The sequence below is a fragment of the Leptodactylus fuscus genome, chromosome 4, assembly GCF_031893055.1.
Source record: "Leptodactylus fuscus isolate aLepFus1 chromosome 4, aLepFus1.hap2, whole genome shotgun sequence".
NCBI classification, from domain to species: domain Eukaryota; kingdom Metazoa; phylum Chordata; class Amphibia; order Anura; family Leptodactylidae; genus Leptodactylus; species Leptodactylus fuscus.
Window position 1 is genome coordinate 220069589 of NC_134268.1, and position 20512 is coordinate 220090100.

A 20512-nucleotide genomic window follows, 5' to 3' on the forward strand; every position below is an offset into this window, starting at 1 on the left:
CGAGTGCCTGCAGCCTCCATAGTGAGTCCTGTTATTCACGTTATATCCACAGCAGTATATACAAGTTTGGTAACCAATGACCTATCCCTGGTATACACCATCAAATGCAGATAGTTAGAGGTTAGACACCTAGCACCCTCACTGATCAGCTGTACGAGCGAGCACTGCAGTCTCCTCACCCCAGCACCACATAGTGGTTGTGCTTGGTATTACAGCTCAGCTCAATCATCTGAATGGGGCTGCGCTGTGAACAAGCCACATGGCATGGCTGCAGCACTCAGGGAGCCGATACGTGTCGGACCCCCCCCCCCCTCCAAGGATCTTCAATTGATCACCGATCCCAAGAATAGATACCCCTTTAACCACACAAAACCCTGATCCTCCTGACACCAAGACCTTGTACGGAAAGAAAGAGCAGAAAATTGTGTGGGAAAAATGGTTTTATTGACAAATGAAGGATAGCCGCATCACTGAGGGGGTTGCTGTCCACGGCCGCGTCCAAAGCCTCCTCTCTGCAAAAGAAGAGAAGAATAGTAAGGTCCTGGCTGTGAAAGGGTTACAGATCCCACCTACAATCCTTACTAAAGTGCCATAAGGGATGCGGCATCTGTCAGCCATGAGTATAAAGCCTATAGTATGGTGTAGTCTATGGCAGAATCCAGACATCCCATCCCCCTCATACTAATGGACACTACCCAACGGCCTCCATCAGGCTCCTGTAACCCTATGGACACATTTTGGGCTCAATTTATGGAAAATGCCATTTGGACACAGCCTATAGAAATCTATAGTAAAAGTGAACTTACAAACTGGAATTCTGTAGCGGCTCCAGCGCCGGCTTCGGCCTTCTTGTCTGCACCGGCTGCAAAAAAATAAAATAAAAAAATAAAAATAAATAAAAAATTCAATGTGTTATCCAGACCCTAAAGTGGGAATTAACCATCATTTTATCCATCGTCCTTCCAGCGGACACTTACGTGGGGCAGCGCTGCGTCTGTATGTGTCTCTGTCTGCCTCACCACGAGACAAGCGTGCGGGACGTTCACCCTCCAGACCTAAAGAAAAATAAAAACAAATCTACGTCAGGACGGAAGAGTCAGCGCCGAATAGTTCTGGTTATGGAAAGTCAGACGACTAAATCACCAAACGAGTGGACAGGAATCTGCTCCCAGCGGAGCGGCCAGGACTGGAGGCCATCCAATGCCCTTGTCCAGAGTGACCCTGGCGCCCAAGGGGTTATAAGTCACATGACTGGGAGCAGAGATCGGTCAGCTGTATGTCACAGGTAATACATTTGTGCCAAAAAAACACGAACCAAAAAGTGCAATCTACAGGTGATACTGAGCAAAACTACGACGTGACTGCAGATTCTACAATCCCCATACAGACGTGGTTTACAGGTCACCGTCAGTGTGCAAAACAGTCGCAGAATGCGGATACAATGTGATCGAACGTCAGGTACAAGGCTCGGACTGCGCCATGTTTGTGAAGAGGAAGAAATCCACTGGACATGGGTCAGTTTGCTGTAATCTTTGCTGCAGTTCTGCTGTTGCCTTCACACTACTCCAGGGGTCGGCATCCTTTGGCGCACCAGCTGTTGTGGAACTACAACCCCCAGCATGCACACTGGCTCCGCTGTTCTTGGAACTCCCACAGAAGTGAAAGGAGCATGCTGGGAGTTGTAGTGTCACAGCAGCAGTGTACAATGTAATAGCTCAGAGCCTCAGTAATATCCCGCTGCATACACTGCCCCACTTTGAGAGTTGCACTTTTTGCAGCAGGTGTATGAGACTTGGTAAATCTTCACCCTAGTCATAAGGTGGGTGATGTGATTAGAGACCACCAGGAATTAGGAGAATAAGGGTCCCATATCCCCCCCCCCCATATAAATGGAGCAGCGATCGTGTATGAGCTTCTCCACCAGTCTATGGGAACAACAGAAAATAATCTATCACTTCTCATGTCCAGTCCAATAAGAATGAATGGACTAGTGGAGCAAATGGACTATGGACGCTACTGAACGGCGGGGTAGGGGGCAGCACAGGTCCCCTATTCTTGTGATCATTGGAGGTTCCAGTAAACAGACAATTACTGACCCTGTGGACGGCCCCCTCATAAAGCAGAGTTATATGGGAGAGGAGGGTAAGCTCTATCTCCGGCAACACAGGGCAATACACGAACATGCCAAAGGAGCCCCAATATCGTGTTATGGGGGGAGATCAACAATCTGTGCTCTGAACCCCCATATCCTGCACCAGGGCACGTCACATCCACTCCACTAGTATAGTCCCATACCCTATAGCCTGGCAGCAGGATGCCCGGACACCCCATGTAACTCACCTTTAGGCCTTGGTCTGCCAGTCTCGGGGCGACTCCTCCTCAGAGTTGCAGGGACGATCTCTGGGGGCAGGTGCAGGAAATCCCGCAGGTACTGGATGCCCTCATTGGTCAGGTACCAGTAGAAGTGGCGCCAGGCAAACTGCTCCTTCACATAGCCGCGAGACTTCAGGGACTGCAGGGAGACAAAGACAAGGGTCAGGAAGAGTAACTGGCACCTCCCGGCTCTAGCACAGTATATATGTATACCGCTGTGCACTTACCTGCATGGCCTTCATGACGTGGAGGTTGGGCACATTCTTGTCTGCGAGCTCAGGATGCTTGGGCATGTGGACGTCTTTCTTGGCCACCATGACACCCTCCTTGAAGAGGAGCTCATAGATGGCGATACGATCCTTCTTGGGCATCAACATCTGAGAAGGGAACGGGAATAAGTTATTGATGTTCTGGGGGCTCATATATACACATATATATATATATATATATATATATATATATATATATATATATATATATATATATATACACGCCGCACAGTATACGCTGCACTTACAGTTTGCACACATCACACCGCCTGAATTGAGTTTCCTGCACAAGTCCTCCCTGACAACTGACCACTTATTAACCCTTTAGTGATTGACAAGACTTATTTTTTTTCCAGCAGCCACTAAAGGCCTTAAACCTGTTCCTCCACCTTCATACATCACTGGAGCACAAGGGTGTTATGGGGGAAGGGGGACCAAAAATACAAAGACAACTGTTGTATCAATAAAAGGTCCAAGACGCAAAGAGAAAGGATACTAAAGGATCGGTCCTCAGTATTAGATCAGCGGAGATGGAGACCCGGATCCCACATCAATGAGGAAACTCAGCTATTAGAAAGTAACCAGCCAAGAGCAGCTGCAGTATACAGAGGCGGGAGCTGTATACTATACTAGTGGGGAGCAGTAGGTCTGGTCCCATTACTGGAATAGAAGCAGAGCTTGTGTCACATCTGGAGGCAGCTGATCAGTGCGGGATCCAGGATCAGCCCCCACAGCACAGATACTGACTGTCTATCCTGAGCACAGGTCATCACTATAAACAGGCATTGCTGGGGCTAGAAAAACCCCAAACCAGCCCCGAAGGAGTTAATGATAGCATAACATGGCACAGAGGAAGGGGGGCGCACAGGAATGGGGTGCAGGAGTGACACACATAGGGGGAGGGGGCACCGCTTTGATCATCCTCAACCCCGACCTATCCTTAAAGTCACATATTCAAACCCTCAACACCTCCTGTCGCCTCCAACTCAAGAACATCCACCGAATCCGCTCCTTCCTCACCCCGGAAACTACTAAGATGCTCGTCCAGGCCCTCCTAGTCTCCCGCCTAGATTACTGCAACACCCTTCTCCATGGACTCCCGGCTAACACCCTCGCCCCCCTCCAGTCCACCTTAATCCACCTCACCCCCCGATCTTCATCAGCTGCTCCCCTCTGCCAGTCCCTCCACTGGTTACTCATAGCCCAGCGAATTGAGTTCAGGCTACTAACACTAACATACAAAGCCATCCACAACCTGTCCCCTCCATATATCTCTGACCTCATCCACAACCTGTCCCCTCCATATATCTCCGACCTCATCCACAACCTGTCCCCTCCATATATCTCCGACCTCACCTGTCCCCTCCATATATCTCCGACCTCATCCACACCCTGTCCCCTCCATATATCTCTGACCTCATCCTCACCTGTCCCCTCCATATATCTCCGACCTCATCCACAACCTGTCCCCTCCATATATCTCCGACCTCATCCTCACCTGTCCCCTCCATATATCTCCGACCTCATCCACAACCTGTCCCCTCCATATATCTCCGACCTCATCCACAACCTGTCCCCTCCATATATCTCCGACCTCATCCACAACCTGTCCCCTCCATATATCTCCAACCTCATCCACAACCTGCCCCCTCCATATATCTCTGACCTCATCCACAACCTGTCCCCTCCATATATCTCTGACCTCATCCTCACCTGTCCCCTCCATATATCTCTGACCTCATCCTCACCTGTCCCCTCCATATATCTCTGACCTCATCCTCACCTGTCCCCTCCATATATCTCTGACCTCACCTGTCCCCTCCATATATCTCTGACCTCATCCTCACCTGTCCCCTCCATATATCTCTGACCTCATCCTCACCTGTCCCCTCCATATATCTCTGACCTCATCCTCACCTGTCCCCTCCATATATCTCTGACCTCATCCTCACCTGTCCCCTCCATATATCTCTGACCTCATCCTCACCTGTCCCCTCCATATATCTCTGACCTCATCTCCCGCTACCTGCCCACACGTAACCTCAGATCCTCCAATGACCTCCTACTCCGCTCTGCCCTCATCCGCTCCTCACACAACCGTCTCCAAGATTTCTCCCGTGCATCCCCCATACTCTGGAACTCCTTACCAAGACACATAAGACTGACCCCCACAATCACAGGATTCAAAAAGGCCGCTATCACCCTATCACCGCACCACCATCTGTACAGTCTCCCCCTTTCCTTCTGTCTCTACCCCCCTCCCCCCATAGATTGTAAGCCCTCGCGGGCAGGGCCCTCTACCCCACTGTGCCAGTCAGTCATTGTTAGTATTATATGTACCTGTATATTCTGTGTATTGTATGTAACCCTCAAATGTACAGCACCATGGGATTAATATAATAATGTACAGAGCACCATGGGATTAATATAATAATGTACAGAGCACCATGGGATTAATATAATAATGTACAGAGCACCATGGGATTAATATAATAATGTACAGAGCACCATGGGGTTAATGGTGCTATATAAATAAACAATAATAATCATCAGTGTATATGGAAGGTTTATAGCACTGATCTATATACATTCAAAGCCCAGACATATAATCACCATATATACCCACTGTACATATATACAGCCCAGACACATCTGTATATACCCACTGTACATATATACAGCCCAGACACATCTGTATATACCCACTGTACATATATACAGCCCAGACACATCTGTATATACCCACTGTACATATATACAGCCCAGACACACCTGTATATACCCACTGTACATATATACAGCCCAGACATCTGTATATACCCACTGTACATATATACAGCCCAGACACACCTGTATATACCCACTGTACATATATACAGCCCAGACACACCTGTATATACCCACTGTACATATATACAGCCCAGACACAGCCGTATATAACCACTGTACATATATACAGCCCAGACACAGCCGTATATACCCACTGTACATATATACAGCCCAGACACAGCCGTATATACCCTCTGTACATATATACAGCCCAGACACATCCGTATATAACCACTGTACATATATACAGCCCAGACACATCCGTATATACCCACTGTACATATATACAGCCCAGACACATCCGTATATACCCACTGTACATATATACAGCCCAGACACAGCCGTATATACCCTCTGTACATATATACAGCCCAGACACATCCGTATATACCCACTGTACATATATACAGCCCAGACACAGCCGTATATACCCACTGTACATATATACAGCCCAGACATAGCCATATATACCCACTGTAGATATATACAGCCCAGACACATCCGTATATACCCACTGTACATATATACAGCCCAGACACAGCCGTATATACCCACTGTACATATATACAGCCCAGACATAGCCATATATACCCACTGTAGATATATACAGCCCAGACATCTCTATATAACAACTGTACATACATATAGTAACTATATATAAGAAAAGTAGATATACACTAACATATATACAATACAGACACATCCATATATACCCACAATACACAGCCCATACACATCTATATATACCCACAATACATACTATATACAGCCCAGACATAACTATATATAACTGTACATACATATAGTAACTATATATATGAAAAGTAGATACACACTAACATATATACAGCCCATACACACCTATATATACCCACAATACATACTATATACAGCCCATACACACCTATATATACCCACAACACATACTATATACAGCCCATACACACCTATATATACCCACAACACATACTATATACAGCCCATACACACCTATATATAACCACAATACATACTATATACAGCCCATACACATCTATATATACCCACAATACATACTATATACAGCCCATACACACCTATATATACCCACAATACATACTATATACAGCCCATACACATCTATATGTACATACTGTACACCCCTACCATGTACATAGCACATACAGTATATACACCCTATATACAGATATACGTACAGTATATACACCCCAGGAGACACTAATGCCCCGGTATAACACTACTCAGTGATACCACGGAGGGGTTAATAAGCACGAGCACATCCCGCCCGGTACTCGGGGGCCCCGCAGGCCGCAGCCTTCCCTCTGCCTATTACCGCTACACCTCACACATATATGGCGGCCCCGGTCCCTCCTCACTGCCGGTACACAATGTATTAGTTACAGGTACCGGCAGTCCCCGGATGGCCGCCATCTAGGACGGATTACAAAGCCCCGGTATCCGCTCACCTCTGCAGCTTTCTCGAAGGCCTGAGCAGGAAAGGAAGGAGCATGCGCAGAGCGGGTGGACTTCCCTCAGCGGACAGGACCCAAAAGGAGGTGGCCAAGGCTGTGCCTGCCTAGATTCTGCGACACGTGATCGTTCAGGCCCCCTTAGGAGCTCGCACGCGCTGACTGATTACGTCATCAGTGCCGTTTCCATGGACCCCAGTGACGCGGGGCCTCCTTAGTGGTGAAATTGGACTGGGCACAGAGGGGTGTGCGCCCCACAGACCTGACACTGCTGCGGCCGGGGTGGGGGGCTATGTAACGGGAGAGCTGCTGGTACATGTAGTCCCATCACAGGTGGAGAGGCTGCCAGTAATGACATGTATATAGGTAGAAGCACATGGTATACATAGCTCCTGTATCTAGTGCCCCAATAATGCTGACAGTGGGCCCGGGCATTATACTATGTGGAGAGCATTAAAGAAAGCATTATACTATGTGGAATCCAGTAAATAGAGTATTATACTGTGTGGAGACCAGTAAAGAGAGTATTATACTATGTGGAGGACAGTAAAGAGAGTATTATACTATGTGGAGACCAGTAAGGAGAGCATTATACTATGTGGAGACCAGTAAAGAAAGTATTATACTATGAGAAGGCCAGTAAAGAGAGCATTATACTATATAGAGGCCAGTACAGAGAGTATTATACTATGTGGAGACCAGTAAGGAGAGCATTATACTATGTGGAGACCAGTAAGGAGAGCATTATACTATGTGGAGACCAGTAAAGAAAGTATTATACTATGAGAAGGCCAGTAAAGAGAGCATTATACTATATAGAGGCCAGTAAAGAGAGTATTATACTATGTGGAGGACAGTAAAGAAAGTATTATACTATGTGGAGACCAGTAAATAGAGTATTATACTATGTGGAGACCAGTAAGGAGAACATTATACTATGTGGAGGACAGTAAAGAAAGTATTATACTATGAGAAGGCCAGTAAAGAGAGCATTATACTATATAGAGGCCAGTACAGAGAGTATTATACTATGTGGAGACCAGTAAGGAGAGCATTATACTATGTGGAGACCAGTAAGGAGAGCATTATACTATGTGGAGACCAGTAAAGAAAGTATTATACTATGAGAAGGCCAGTAAAGAGAGCATTATACTATATAGAGGCCAGTAAAGAGAGTATTATACTATGTGGAGGACAGTAAAGAAAGTATTATACTATGTGGAGACCAGTAAATAGAGTATTATACTATGTGGAGACCAGTAAGGAGAACATTATACTATGTGGAGGACAGTAAAGAAAGTATTATACTATGAGAAGGACAGTAAAGAGAGTATTATACTATGTGGAGACCAGTAAAGAAAGTATTATACTATATAGAGGCCAGTAAAGAGAGTATTATACTATGGGAAGGACAGTACAGAGAGTATTATACTATGTGGAGACCAGTAAAGAGAGTATTATACTATGTGGAGACCAGTAAAGAGAGTATTATACTATGTGGAGACCAGTAAAGAGAGTATTATACTATGAGAAGGACAGTAAAGAGAGTATTATACTATGTGGAGACCAGTAAACAAAGTATTATACTATGAGAAGGACAGTAAAGAGAGTATTATACTATGTGGAGACCAGTAAAGAGAGTATTATACTATGTGGAGGATAGTAAAGAGAGTTTTATACTATATAGAGGCCAGTAAAGAGAGTATTATACTATGTGGAGACCAGTAAAGAGAGCATTATACTATGTGGAGACCAGTAAAGAAAGTATTATACTATGAGAAGGACAGTAAAGAGAGTATTATACTATGTGGAGGACAGTAAAGAGAGTTTTATACTATATAGAGGCCAGTAAAGAGAGCATCATACTATGTGGAGGACAGTAAAGAGAGCATTATACTATGTAGAGATCGGTAAAGAAAGCATTATACTATGTGGAGACCAGTAAGGAGAGCATTATACTATGTGGAGGACAGTAAAGAGAGCATTATATTATGTGGAGGACAGTAAAGAGAGTATTATACTATGTGGAGACCAGTAAAGAGAGCATTATACTATGTGGAGGACAGTAAAGAAGGCATTATATTCTGTATGAGTCTGTAGTCTAATGGATTCTCCTTTGTCCTGGTCATCACTATTTATACTACACACCATATGTGTTGACTGTACGGTGTGGGGTTCATCCACTTTACTGCTGCTGCAAACCCTGCTGACCATTAAGTATAGCGGGGTGACGTTGCGATTATATATGACCATACAACATCTGATGGTAAAGAAGAACCCCACCCACATGAGTCAGCTCTTAGCCCCGGTGACATTTGTCATTTTGCAGCCACTTTTTCCCATCAGAAGTGACGGCAGTGAAATAACAACAGAATCTGTGAAGTTCTATCACGTATGTCGTGTGGCGCCTGCACAGCTGGATTTTTACTATTTACCAAGAATCGGAGCAGATCCCATTGGAGAAAAGTTAAAATATCTGAAGGTGTAGCCAAGGAGAGAAAAGAACAGTGACCGTGCCCCGAGAAAAGCTTAAAGGGGTCTCCATTTTATATCCCAAATAACTCCAACACCACCTGAAATCTACTGTTCTCTGTACAGTGAACAGAGACAGACAGCTCTGTACACTGTGTAGTGGCATCGCCCCTCATATACAGCTCTGTATACAGTGTAGTGGTAATGCTGCTCATACAGCTCTGTACACTGTGTAGTGGTAATGCCGCTCATACAGCTCTGTACACTGTGTAGTGGTAATGCCACTCATACAGCTCTGTACACTGTGTAGTGGTAATACTGCTCATACAGCTCTGTACACTATATAGTAATGTCAGTCATACAGCTCTGTACACTGTGTAGTGGTAATGCCGCTCATACAGCTCTGTACACTGTGTAGTGGTAATGTTGCTCATACAGCTCTGTACACTGTGTAGTGGTAATACTGCTCATACAGCTCTGTACACTATATAGTAATGTCAGTCATACAGCTCTGTACACTGTGTAGAGGTATTGCCCCTCATATACAGCTCTGTATACAGTGTAGTGGTAATGTTGCTCATACAGCTCTGTACACTGTGTAGTAGTAATGCCGCTCATACAGCTCTGTACACTGTGTAGTGGTAATGCCGCTCATACAGCTCTGTACACTGTGTAGTGGTAATACTGCTCATACAGCTCTGTACACTATATAGTAATGTCAGTCATACAGCTCTGTACACTGTGTAGTGGTAATGCCACTCATACAGCTCTGTACACTGTGTAGTGGTAATACTGCTCATACAGCTCTGTACACTATATAGTAATGTCAGTCATACAGCTCTGTACACTGTGTAGTGGTAATGCCGCTCATACAGCTCTGTACACTGTGTAGTGGTAATGTTGCTCATACAGCTCTGTACACTGTGTAGTGGTAATACTGCTCATACAGCTCTGTACACTATATAGTAATGTCAGTCATACAGCTCTGTACACTGTGTAGAGGTATTGCCCCTCATATACAGCTCTGTATACAGTGTAGTGGTAATGTTGCTCATACAGCTCTGTACACTGTGTAGTAGTAATGCCGCTCATACAGCTCTGTACACTGTGTAGTGGTAATGCCGCTCATACAGCTCTGTACACTGTGTAGTGGTAATGCCGCTCATACAGCTCTGTACACTGTGTAGTGGTAATGCCGCTCATAGTGCTCTGTACACTGTGTAGTGGTAATGCCGCTCATACAGCTCTGGAAATGATGCCTAAAGATGGAAGAAGTCATCATTGCGGTCTTGGTAAAATGAGATGAGGAAAGAAAACTCCGGTTGAGAAGACGTCACCCAAGTCACTGGACATAACTGGTGTGTACTGTGACTGATCATTGCCATACTCTCCTGTATACTCTATAACACAAGGCGCAGGGTCACATCTGCCATGAAGCACGTCGCATTTCTTTTTTTTTAGAATTGCATGGTATTAGGCCAACACCGCACAACAATGATTTTGCTACTGAGAGAAACATGTGATTTATAGAGATGAGCGAGTACTGTAGGGATCAGCCGATCCGAACAGCACGCTCGCATAGAAATGAATGGACGTAGCCGGCACGCGGGGGGTTAAGCAGCCGGCCGACGTCAAAGCGGAAGTACCAGGTGCATCCATTCATTTCTATGGAGCGTGCTGTTCGGATCGGCTGATCCCAACAGTACTCGCTCATCTCTAGTGATTTACACTAAAATGAGCGCGCTGATTCCAAATATGAACTCGGAATTTTCCTTACACTTCTAGATTTTAAGTTATACATGTAAAGCCTATCCATTTAATATCGATGCATTATATATTGGAAATATTCCGATGGACATCCCCAGACCCGTCCGGCACCAACACTTCACACTTTCATCATCGACACTCCAAGTTATCTGCATACTATGCAATGGAAAGCGATGTCTGTGTCTGTACTGATGTAACTGGTCTTATGATGGAGTTAGATGGTCACATGGTCCTGGTGTATGGGGGCTAAATGGAAATGGTCAAATACGCAGAACATAAGCGGACAATCTGTGCTGACCTGACAGTGGTAGCGCCGCTGCTTGGCCTACAGTTCGGGGACACAAAGCAGATGTGGTTCTTGTGCCTATGGAACAGTCGTGATGACAATGATCATTACAATAGTAGACAGTGGCCTCTCAGAGCCGAGCGCACAGGTGGCCAGTACAATGTACAACACAAGTCCCTGCTCCATCCACTACAAGTTTATCTTCCAGCGCTTCACATTAAACCTGGTTCAATGGACAATGTTGTCATTGCACTTGATGGTGATGGAAATGAAGAAGTTTAGCACTGAGACTAAAATAAGGGCCGGAATTTTTATTGGCCCCCAAAATCAACAAACTAATGCGATGACACATTCAGAACAAAACTCGACCTCTGGACCTGCAGCTCGGGATGTATTTGTGCTCATAGTGCAGAACTTCCCCAGGAACAGACGAGCTGAAGACTCTGCTGAATTAGTAGAAACTAGAGATGAGCGAGTACTGTTGGGATCAGCCGATCCAAACAGCACGCTCCATAGAAATGAATGGATGCACCTGGTACTTCCACTTTGACGGCGGCCGGCCGGCTTAACCCCCGTGTCGATTCATTTCTATGCGAGCGTGCTGTTCGGATCGGCTGATCCAAACAGCACTCGCTCATCTCTACTAGACACCAGGCTTATAGCATAGGAAGAACTCGGCTGCCCAATGTCAATGGAAATACATTTCTTACATTCCCATCTTCACTTTTTTCCCACCCAATTTGGGACACGTAAGTGACGAACACGGAGAGAGGATCCATAAAGATATTTCTACAATGGAGAACAGATATCAAGGCCGCTGGAATCCTAACCTGATAGGGATTCTATGGGATGGGAAATCTGACCATTCACAGAGGCAAAAGCAGATGCCGGAAGCCCATATAACAGTCCTGGGTCTTGCTCAAGTAAGACTTAAAGGGAGTCTACCATTAAAAAACTTTTTTTTCTAGGTAACACATCGGAATAGCCTTTAGAAAGGCTATTCGTCTCCTACCTTTAGAAGTGATCTCCGCCGCGCTGTTCGTTAGAAATACCGGTTTGTACCGGTATGCTAATTAGTTCTCTCGCAGCAATGGGGGCGTCCCCCAGCATTGAAAATGTGATGGCGGCATCCCCACCGCTGCCCGAGAACAGGATCCTCCCCTTCCTTCTTCGGCTTGACGTCGGACGCCTGCGCAGTACGCTCTGTTAGGTGAAGATTTCGCCGAACGTAGTGCGCATGCCCGCGGCCATAGTGCCGACACCGCAATTTCGTGCATGCGCAGTACTGCATGCGCAGAGCGTACTGCGCAGTCGTCCGACGTCAAGCCGAAGAAGGAAGGGGAGGATGCAGAAGAAGATAGAGGCGGCGCAGGATCCTGTTCTCAGGCAGCGTTGGGGACGCCCCCATTGCTGCGAGAGAACAAATTAGCATACCGGTACAAACCGGTATTTCTAACGAACGGTGTGGTGAGAGCACTTCTAAGGGTAGGAGACAAATAGCCTTTCTAAAGGCTATTCCGACGTGTTACCTAGAAAAAAAAGTTTTTTAATGGTAGAATCCCTTTAAACTGAAAAATGAGACTTTTTGACATTTTGTCACCCCATTACATTTTCCTATACTGTTTACTAAGAAAACTTTAGTGTAGATCTGGAAATTGTTGGCGTAAACCTCGTTCTGTTCGAAATTGTTCAATGCTTTCCAAGTGCTTAAAGGGTTGTCCCATCACGAGGATCCTATCTATACTGCTTGTTAAAGGGGTTGTCCCATCACAAGGATCCTATCTATACTGCTTGTTAATGTGAATGTAAGACTTTTCCTAAATACACTGCTTCAGCAGAACTGCTTTGTTTGTCCGCTATATCACTTTATTCATTTTTTTGGGACACATCCCTTGACTTATCTGGTCATAAATCCAAAGGTAAAAAAGGTATCCAGCACAGCCGTGTACGTTGTAAAAAAACTTTTCTTGACTCTTTATTCCATACAAAATTCCAAATAAAATAAATACATCAAACACACGTGTCGTTTTAAAATGTGCGTCCAGACTGACGCGTTTCGGAAATCTTGTTCCTTTCTCAAAGCCTGTCTTGCACCAAATGAACCTTTGTATTTGTAGTCCCACCAATCAACCACACACCTACAATTAATGCAGTTAATTACCCTTTTTGCGTTGTTGGTTACGGAGTACAAATGTGAACAAGGTCATTCAAACATAACCACACCTTACATTAAAACCATACCCCCTACCTAAACTTCGATCAAGATACATATATATTTAATTGGACATAATCCTAACATATGAAAAACATATACAAAATATTATCACAAGATATTGATTTCGGAGTAGAGATCTGAGAATGCGATTTCTCTAAAGTCATCACGATTTATTTTACTAGCAATCTGCTCCATGTGATAGAAAACGTCTTAGTTCACATAAAGTCCATATTCCAAAACTACAGTGGATGTGTAGAACTCGAGTTGAGAAGTTTCCAAATTATCCGAATGCTTCGTGGAGTTTTCATGATATCAAAGATGGAAAATAATGCCCTTTTCCTCCTATATTCCTCATTGTGCTATTCCCACAACAAAGATGGCCACGATGACTTGCTGGATTGAAGCGCACATGCTCAAAGCTAGGTCACGTGATCACCATGCTCCCATTTGATTGGTTGAGCTTTCAATTCAATGATAACTCTGCTAGAAAGAGGTAAGTAAAAGGTTTTATGAGAATCAATAGATATGAAACAAGTTATCATAACTGTATCTATCTGTCTATATACTTTTCAACAGTGATACAAGCTACTCCATAATATTTCAAAGATTGATCTCCTAAACACTGATTTATTTACCGATAAGGCAATATTGTATAAACAGGAATGAAAAAACAAGGTTAAACTCCCGTTATCCTTATTGACAGCGTTGCGAAAACAGGGATAGAGGAGCAATTCCTAAAGTTGATAAATATAAGCTACATCATTCCTCTGGTTCGTACCCAAGGGGTAACGGGTACCAATCTTGAAGATCCAATAGACTTCCCTGATTCTTAATTGGTGCTCCCAGTTACCCCCCCTAGTCATTTTATTCACTACTTCTATTCCTTTGAACTTAAAACCTGATATATCTCCGCCATGATGTTCCTTAAAATGCCTGGACACTCCCGTACTTCGCAAGCTGTTAACGTTTGTTATGTCCTGTATATGCTCTGATATACGTGTTTTTAGAGCTCTAACTGTCCTGCCAATATAGTGTAGATTACAAAATTCACAGGAAATCATATAGATGACATGGTTACTCATACAGTTTATAAAACTCATTATTTTGAATTGTTGTTTTGAATCTACACTGTTAAAGCAGGTAGTATTAATTGTCATTTTACATACACCACATCTGCTCAAACCACACTTGTGGAAACCCCTAATATGGAGCCACGTTTCAGATTTCATCTTATCTTTGTCTACCATCAGACTAGGTGATACATGATTGCCTATGGTTTTTCCCCTTAATGATACAAAATCACAACCCTCCTTGATGATGTCTTTTAAAAGTGCATCTTGATTCAAAATTGACATGTTATTTTTTATGATCTTAACTATATTTTCATATTGTAAACTATATCTAGTTGTGAAATGTATTCCAGCACGTTTTTTATTTTTTACACATGATTTTACTCCATAAAGCAATTCTTTTCTGTCCGTATTTGAGGCTATATGTTTAGCTCTTTTAATAGACCAAGTGGGATAATCCCTTTGTTTAAGTCTATCTGTAATTACAGCTGCTTCTTTGTTGAACATTTCCTGAGAGGTACAATTTCTCCTAACTCTTAGGAATTCCCCAACCGGTAATGACTTCTTGGTATGCCTAGGGTGCATGCTCTGAGCATGCAGCAAGGTGTTACCTGCGTGTGGTTTCCTATAATTAGTAGATGTCACTTTACCACTAATGCTGTCCCCCTTCAATGTGATGTCCAAGAAATCTATGGATTCACCCCCAATATTGAAGGTGAACCTTAAGTTGTATACATTGTTGTTAATATAATCCATAAATTTCTGCACATCACGAACATCATCAATCCAAATAAGGAGACAATCATCAATAAATCGGCCATACCAGTGTATGCGATCTTTAAAGGGATTCAAACTACTGTACAAATGTTTCTCCTCCCACCACGCCATGGTAATGTTTGCCAAGGAGGGGGAGAAACAAGCCCCCATGGGTGCCCCTTTTACTTGCAAATAATATTTGCCCATAAACATAAAATAGTTGTGTTGTAAAAGATGTTCTACTACTTGTACCACATATTCATTGTATTCTGGATCAAAATCAGAATATGTGTACAGAAAATATGAAAGTGCATTTAACGCCACTGAATGTGGGATGGAAGAATATAAGGCTGTAACATCACAGCTAATCCAACAAAAATTCTCCCTCCACTGAAACCCATCTAAAGTTTTTATAACTTCCTTCGTATCTTTTAAATAGCCCGGTGTTTTAATGACCAAAGGTTGTAAAAGTTGGTCAACCCACCTGCATAAACGCTCGTTTAGGGAATTAATTCCTGAGATGATGGGTCTCAGTGGAGGGGGAACAATCCCCTTGTGCACCTTCGGCAACCCATGAAAAATGGGTGTAACTGGATGTTGTACTAGTAAATATTTGTATTCCTTTTCTGTAAATATGCCCTGATTGACACCTTCTGCCAACAGATTTTTTAATTTCTCCGCAAACACACTGGTAGGGTCCCCATCCAATGGTCTATATGTCTCTGTATCATTAAGAATTTGATAAGCAGAATCTAAATAATCTTTCTTATTCAACACCACAACACTCCCTCCTTTATCTGCTGTTTTCACAACTATTTCATCATTATCCCGCAATTCCTTTAGTGCTATCCTCTCCTCCCTGTCTAAGTTATCACCATATATCTTATTTCTGTGCGTATAGTATAACTCTGTAATATCTTTTTCAATGGCTGTCTGAAAGCTATCTAATATCAGGGATCTCGACTTAATAGGGTAGAATTCCGGATTCTTAATATCTACTCTTGGATTAAACCCTTCTAGTCTAAGATTATCTTCTGAATTAAGATTAGTCAATTCTAAAAGACAGCATTGTTCCCTGAATGTGAGATTACTATATTCATTAACCCCCATATCAGTGTTTTTTTCAATTTCTGTTAAGTTTGTTTCCACCCCCGATTCTAGAAAATGCCGTTTGATTGTCAATAAATGTACTAACTTATTAACATCAAGTAATGTGTCAAATAGGTTGAAATGTTCCATCGGGACAAAACTTAACCCCTTAGATAACAATTTCAGACAAGCCTCTGATAATGTTTGGGAGGAAAGATTCAGAACACTTGTAAAGTTCTTTTCTGTAGCAACTGTATGTACTGTATTCCCTTTTAGTTGTAATTTCTCCTTGTTTGATAACGTGTCTTCCTTTTGTTTACACTTATGTTTTCGTCCTGCTCTGTGTATTGATTTTTTGTTCTCTTTGGATTTGGTTCTCTCAAGTTCTTCCTGGATCTTGGTGTTTTTCTGTATTTGCTTCCATCCACATTTGTTTCGTCTAAAAAACTGTCATAGAGAGAGTTGGAGTCAATATCAGAGATTTCAGTTTCTCTGTCTGAGGAGCTAAAGGATACTTTCCTTTTCAAATTGTTACGATTTTTATAATCAGAATTCCTTTTTAAAATCGACTTTGGCGTTGAAAATTTATTAGTTTGCCATCTATAGACATGTCCATTGTCATAATCCAATTTGTCCCTTTGAAATTTCTTCTTCTTTATGTCTACAATGTTTTCTTCTAATTTATCCATCTGAGTTTTCACTTTCTTATAAAGATTATCCTGTTCTTGTGTAAATTTAAATTTCTTCAACTCCTCCCTGGTTTTGATTATATCAGCCTTAAGTGACGTAAGTTTCTCTTCCTCATGGGTAGTAATAAGTGACATTAATTTATATGAGCAATCTGTCAAAACTTCTTCCCACTGTTTTCTAAAATTTTCACCATAAACAAAAGTAGGAAACTTGCTGAGTCTAAGACCTCTCGGGATCATCTGTTTCTCTAAATACATAGTTAAAGTTTTAAAGTCCCACCAAGTCTTCAGCTCTAATGTTAGTTGCTTTTGTAACTTGAGAATAACTTGTTCACATTCGACATCCTCTTCCTCATCCTCCACATAATCACTAAAAACCTCCATTAATCTTTTCTTGCGGTTTATGTCATTATCAACATCTGATTCCATTATATCCATTGAGGTGTGCAATGTAAAAATTCTTTATATTATTAATATCTTTGGGACACGTGTGTGACGTAAATATCAAAAGAGTAAACCAAGTTATATCTTCATTGTAAAGATTAACATATAATCATTTTTCAGAAGACTGCCAGTATATATAGGGTCACGAGTAGACCGGTAATGCAATAAGTCAATAGGAAAGGGGAAAAAAAGAAATAATACTCAGCCCAACTGCAGTCATATATCTTCTGGTTGTACTCCCATTTGAATTTCCTTTCTGCAGCTTTGCTCGGATATACACTCCCACGGCCCGGAGGAGAAACCAATAAATCCAAAGGTAAAAAAGGTATCCAGCACAGCCGTGTACGTTGTAAAAAACTTTTCTTGACTCTTTATTCCATACAAAATTCTTGCCGCTGCTGGCTTCATGCAGGGCAGGCACATAGCGATGTTGCAGGCACCTGTGCCGGCGTCTAACCCTCCCCGGCATCCGCCTCTCTATTACAGCGGATGCCGGGTCTGTATTGGCACTGTGAAGGCTACACTGGTCTCACTATCTATGAGCGTGCACGCAGGGCCAGCAGCATCTTGCATATGTAACCCCGCCCACCAATGACGCAACAAAGCAGGAAGACAGAAGATTTTACAGCAACGAAGACTGGTGAGTATGCGACGTGGGAATACCCCCTTAATTTAGGTATACTTATGCCTAGCAAAATTTCCTGACGTGTTACAACAATCCTGACTTCGGAATCGGCACACTCGATTTAGTATAGGACAAATGGTTCTTGTTCAGTAGCACGTGTTTTTTTTTTTTTTTTGTGTGTGTGTGTGGTTAATTTACTCAACCATCCAGGCCCCCCAACCAGGCCAATCCCTTCTGCCACCTCTAGGCGACGCTGCACATTTCCTCACAATGCTAGGGCTATAAATGTAACCACGTAACTGGCAGAGCTGGGTTTATACAGAGAATTACCTACAGCCCCTTAAAGTGCAAACAAAAGCTTGATGTGACCCTCAGCAAAAATTAATTTGAAGCCCCCTGATCACTGCCATGCTCTATAGCACGGAAGAAGTGATCACGGCGGTCTGGGCAAATGGAGAAAATAAGGAAACAGAACTCCAATCGAGAGATGACATCACCTACGAGTCCATCAGTATAACTCATGTGTATGCCGAGTGCAACACCATGTGATCAGTGCAAAACATTCCACTATACTCCGTGGTACTGAATTTAAAGGGATTCTACCATTAAACTACCTTTTTTTCTAATTACCACGTCGGAATAGCCTTAAGAAAGGCTATTCTTCTCCTACCTTTAGACGTGGTCTCCGCCGCGCTGTTCCGTAGAAATACCAGTTTTAACCGGTATGCAAATGAGCTCTCCACAGCAATGAGGGCGGGCCCCAGCGCTGAAACACCGATGAGCGCATCCCCATTGCTGCCCAGAGCTCTTTCCTACGCCGGCTCCTTCTTCTGCAGCAACTCCGCCTCTTCTGGTTTCTCTTGCAGTTCTATACAGGAGCATAGAGAGGCCACCCCAAAATGGCCGCCGGCCAGCTCCTGTATTGAACTGCAAGAGCAGCTACCCCAAAATGGCCACCCGCCGGCTCCTGTATTGAACTGCAAGAGCAGCTACCCCAAAATGGCCGCCCGCTGGCTCCTGTATTGAACTGCAAGAGCGGCTACCCCAAAATGGCCGCCGGCCAGCTCCTGTATTGAATTGCAAGAGTGGCTACCTCAAAATGGCCGCCCGCCGGCTCCTGTATTGAACTGCAAGAGCGGCTACCCCAAAATGGCCGCTGGTCAGCTCCTGTATTGAACTGCAAGAGCGGCTACCCCAAAATGGCCGCCCGCCGGCTCCTGTATTGAACTGCAAGAGCAGCTACCCCAAAATGGCCGCTGGTCAGCTCCTGTATTGAACTGCAAGAGCGGCTACCCCAAAATGGCCACCGGTCAGCTCCTGTATTGAACTGAAAGAGCGGCTACCCCAAAATGGCCATTTTGGGGTGGCCTCTCTATGCTCCTGTATAGAACTACAAGAGCAAGAGAAGCCAGAAGAGGCGGAGTTGCTGCAGAAGGAGGCGGCGCAGGAAAGAGCTCTCGGGCAGCAATGGGGATGCGCTCATCGGCCTTTCAGCGCTGGGGCCCGCCCTCATTGCTGCGGAGAGCTCATTTGCATACCAGTTAAAACTGGTACTTCTACGGAACGGCAGAGACCACATCTAAAGGTAGGAGATGAATAGCCTTTCTTAAGGCTATTCCGACGTGTTCATTAGAAAAAAAAAAAGGTAGTTTAATGGTAGAATCCCTTTAAGAAGTCATGGCGGTCTGGGCAAATGAAGACAACAAATGGGAACTCCTAATAGAAGACATTACCAGTAAGTCCAAGGACATAACTGGTGTGGATTCTAACATTGGCACCGTCTGATCAGCGCAGAACTCTCCTGTATTCTCGACTGAATTTAAGTCACCTCTATATATCATCATGGCAGTCCGGGGAAATTGAGAAGACGTCATCTTGACATTAGATATACACAATATCTACTGTAGGTCTAGCATGGAAATCTAGTCTGGTGTGTAGGGGATAGAGTGTAAGCTCTTGCGGCCAGGACCTTCTATCTCTGTACCAGTTGGGCACTTACTGTTGCAATTATTTCATGTATACTGTATACAGCACCTTGGAATGAATGAGGCTCAAAAAATAATTTGGTACATACGTTAGAGACTGTCCCGCTATCTTAGCAGTGACTAAATATTCCCAAAGCCCTAGTTCACACGGGCACGGAATAGCGGATTTCGGTC

The 20512-nt window shown here is 43.7% G+C and overlaps 1 protein-coding gene across 1 annotated transcript; it reads right to left on the minus strand.

Moving 5' to 3' along the window:
- Positions 1–422: 422 nt before the first annotated feature.
- RPS10 (ribosomal protein S10) lies at positions 423–7034 on the minus strand. The gene is made up of 6 exons (XM_075269911.1): positions 6938–7034; positions 2601–2750; positions 2341–2512; positions 978–1055; positions 807–862; positions 423–512 (listed from the first exon to the last, which is right to left on the minus strand). Exons 2-6 carry the CDS (start codon positions 2748–2750, stop codon positions 468–470), a joined length of 501 nt encoding a protein of 166 aa, XP_075126012.1. The 5' UTR covers positions 6938–7034; the 3' UTR covers positions 423–467.
- Positions 7035–20512: the final 13478 nt, after the last annotated feature.

Coding starts and splice junctions, on each gene's coding strand:
- RPS10 (XM_075269911.1), bottom strand. CDS start 2,750: ATGTTGATGCCCAAGAAGGATCGTATCGCCATCTATGAGCTCCTCTTC. Junction 2,513..2,600: donor ACGTCATGAAGGCCATGCAG/GTAAGTGCACAG, acceptor GTCTCCCTGCAG/TCCCTGAAGTCTCGCGGCTA. Junction 863..977: donor CAGACGCAGCGCTGCCCCAC/GTAAGTGTCCGC, acceptor ATTTTTTTGCAG/CCGGTGCAGACAAGAAGGCC.